The 3,595-nt window shown below is 37.9% G+C and overlaps 1 protein-coding gene across 3 annotated transcripts in view; it reads right to left on the bottom strand.

Annotated features, from left to right (window-relative positions):
* LOC107086056 (CAP-Gly domain-containing linker protein 1-like) overlaps positions 1–3,595 on the bottom strand; it is a 69,526-nt gene that overhangs the window by 32,051 nt on the left and 33,880 nt on the right. For all 3 annotated transcript variants that reach the window (XM_015376794.1, XM_015376793.1, XM_015376795.1), the window contains one exon: positions 2,335–2,409. In XM_015376794.1, the coding sequence (XP_015232280.1) occupies positions 2,335–2,409 (75 nt within the window). The remainder of the gene's footprint in view (positions 1–2,334; positions 2,410–3,595) is intronic.

Raw genomic sequence — 3,595 nt, 5'->3', positions numbered from 1 at the left:
CCAGAATGAACGAGTTCACAATAACGTTCATCAGGCAATAATGCAGTATGTTCAGTTCACGTTCGCCCAAAATATGAACGAGTTCATGAACTTTCGTTCAATGAACGCGTTCAGGCACAACACTGGCTATAGGCTTAGACTTCAGGAGGACATAGGGACCATCTCTATTCTCCTATTCTGCATTAGTTTTTAGTTCAATCTCTAACTTTATGCTCTCTACTTTTTCTCATCATAGTAGCTTCATCTGATATCTTGTCTGTGACTAACTGGATGTGCTCTCCTTATCCTCTGACATGGGAGCTGGCTCAGAGCTCCTCTGCCTGGCTGTGTGTTTCCGGGACATCGCCGCCTGTGGAGCTGGTTGACATTTGCCTTTTGTATCTCTGCTTCTTTTTCTATCTCTGCTTCTGTCTCCTTGAACCTCAGTCAGCCTCAGCAGATGGCCGCTCACACTGAGCCTGCGTCTGCTGGAGGTTTCTTCCTGTTAAAAGTAAGTTTTCCTCTCCACTGTCGCTACAAGCATGCTTAGTGAGAGGGATTGCCTTCGAGTCAATGAGTTGATGCAATCAGCTGGTTTTCCTTACATAGAAAACTTTGAATCAATTTGACTGGATGATCTGGTCGAATTGTCTCTGATATGCATAAACTGAAGTGAATTGAAGATCTTCAGGACATCCTAAAACAGAAGGTGGAGAAAAACAAGCCTCTACACTAGTTGTCATGGAGGAGAGGAAGAGGAGCTCTAGTGGAGCTCTAAGAGAGCTGAGCCAGCGCTAGACAAAAACGAAAATACATTTTGTTGGCAGGAGATTGATAGATGTGTGTTAAGTTTGGAGAGAAGAGCAACTTCACACTGTCTGAGAAGCAGTAGACTGACTAAACGATGAACAGAAATAATAAAAAAATGTATCTTCAGTTTACAAAATATTTTTGGGGACCATTAGGATGTTTTTGGAAATCCTAATGGTGTCTTAATCAGGAATGAAAGTAACAACATACAACTAGATCTGCAAAACTCCCAAATCCCAATCATCCTTACAATGTCTTCAATATTAATATCCTGTCTGACTGTCATATTTGGTGGCTAAAGTATTAAAGTGCGATGCTTTTAAATCCAGCATGCTAGAAATATAATTGAATTTACCCTTTGCCTTTGACATTAGCACTAACTGTTGCTTTGGAAGACAAAACTTTCTTGTCTCCTTCATATTACACAGAAATAATTTCAATAAATGGCAGACAATGAATTTTCCACTTTACAATCTTACTACAGGGACAGAAACAAGGTCTATAACGAAAACCCCAACAGATAGGCCTCACAGTCTATCCTGTAAAAATGAAGAGAGACAAACTTCCTGAATGTACAACTTGTGAGAGATTAAATTATATAAATTATGCTTTATAAACACCCTGTGCCTTAAAGCTAAACATCTGCTGTCGGCTATGAAAGTTCCAGAGGGGAGATGAATGTGCAGAAAGACAGCATGAGGGCACCAGAGAGCTTAGCAGCAGTACAATGAACAGTTTGAAAAAAAACAAAACAAAACAATGATGATAAAAGAAGATGATAAAAACATAAATGTAGAGAAGGCAGAGGAGGCTGCAGGGTTTCATTCATGCTTAATTTAAAGCGATGGCTGAGTCTGAATTTCCCCCAACAAGAACAGTCTGTGTAATCATCCAGTCAGCTTGAATGTGCAACAAAAACCCTGCAGGCCGCAGATGCGGAGCCCATGTACGTGCATGTGCAAACCCTTTCACGCTGCTGTGGACAGACTGAGTAAAACCCATGCAGACATACATAAAGCTTTCATTTGAAAATGTTGCATGAATGGAATAAAAAAAGAAGCACAGTGGGAAAGGAGGGGGATGCAGAAATACATGTGAGAGGATTTCCAATTTCAAAAAGAGTTTTCCTCTCTTGTATATGGAAAAATAATGCTCCTTAAGTCATGTGAGCTATGCTGTGTTTGAAAACTCCAACTTAAAACAAGCTTTCACTTTACCAATGTCCATTATCATTAATCTACCGCTCTTACTGATTAAACATTACAGCAGGCCTCTATCCTCTTAAAATAACAGAAATGCTTTTTACTTTTATTTTATTGAGAACAAGCAGGATCCTTGTATCAGTAAACCATCTTCAGTTAAAGATAAGGGAAATCAAAATGCCCGATCATATTTCCTGGGAATGCGGCCAGTTATATAAACTGAATCCAAAGACAAAGGGTTGAACAAGAATCTGCTGATGTTTAAGTTAGTTTGTTCCACCTCTGCACAAGATAAATTCTCCTTGTTAAAAGTGTTAAAAGTTTCCTATCAATCCCTTCTTACCTGCGACTCAAGTGTTTTCTTCTCATTAGTCAGCTGTTCCAGTGACAGAGTCGTTTTCTCCAATTTCTCAGTAGTCTAGAAACACAAAAAGACAAGATTTTACTGTCCAAGAAATTAGTCAAGCAAAGGTGAAAAAGTATTCAGTAGAAAGGCTACTTGAGTACTGAGTAACTGTGAATGAATAAAAATGGGAATTTATTTGATACAATTTCTCAGACAATTTGACAAACAACAATAAGTGAATCAACCAAATATACACACAAGAGACTAGTTAACATCAACCAAACCAAACACCAATTTCCAAACTAACTAAATTCACCTGAAAATAAATAGAAACAAACCCCTCCATCAAATAAACCTGTCGGTATATATAGCCAGAAAAATGACATCGATTAATGGAAATTGTCTGAAAAGGGGTATGAAGAAGTAAAACTCATTTTTCATACCCCCTCTCCCTCTATTTGCACTTAAATTAACTTAAAGTAGAATAACCTTCCTGTTAAACTTCTATGTTTTTTTTTATCCAATATTTACACACAAACAAAAAATGAAACAAAAAAGTTGGATAACAACAACAGATTTAATGTTTATAAATGATGCTGTCAAACAGACTTTATGCAAGTTCTGGCATTTTAAAGACTCACGTGCCTAAAGAATAAAAAACTCTGTACATGAGTTGTGTGCACTAACCTCTGCGCCACCTGCATGTCCATTATTATTACTTAGGTAGAACCAGATATGATTTTTAAGATCTGTTGTTTATTTTCCTGTAGCTTAGCATAGTTACTGGTGACTATGGGAATACTAGCATGAGCAGTTAAACCCCGCCTCTGACTTCAATCTGGGGCTGCTGTACAGCACAGTACAAAATAAAAAAAATAAAAAAACTCTGGTTGGCACCTTTAATTATGATAGTCTGCCTGAACATTTCATGGCTTCTATTTGTGACCGTCTTTAATTCACCCCTTGGTTAACTTGAATTCCTGGGTGGAAGATACTCCACTTATTCTATGTCTGATGCTCACAGAAATTCACATCCATTTTTCTTCAGTATGATGCAAAGTTACACAACGCTGTAGATCACAAACTTACTGGCCAGGAGGAACTAATCCAGAACTAATTCAGAGAGTTTTGTGGATCGATATTGAATTGTGAAAACTTAACTGCAATTAAAGTCATAACCGTTTTCCAACCCATTTCTAAATTCTCTCGAGTGGTGGACGACTTTACACAAGTGAATAAAGTGAATGTGATTGGTCAT

The sequence above is a fragment of the Cyprinodon variegatus genome, unplaced genomic scaffold (assembly GCF_000732505.1).
Source record: "Cyprinodon variegatus isolate N-32 unplaced genomic scaffold, C_variegatus-1.0 Scaffold142, whole genome shotgun sequence".
In the NCBI taxonomy this organism is placed as follows: domain Eukaryota; kingdom Metazoa; phylum Chordata; class Actinopteri; order Cyprinodontiformes; family Cyprinodontidae; genus Cyprinodon; species Cyprinodon variegatus.
Note: the sequence above shows the minus strand (reverse complement) of the source record. Positions and strands in the feature narration are given on the sequence as shown.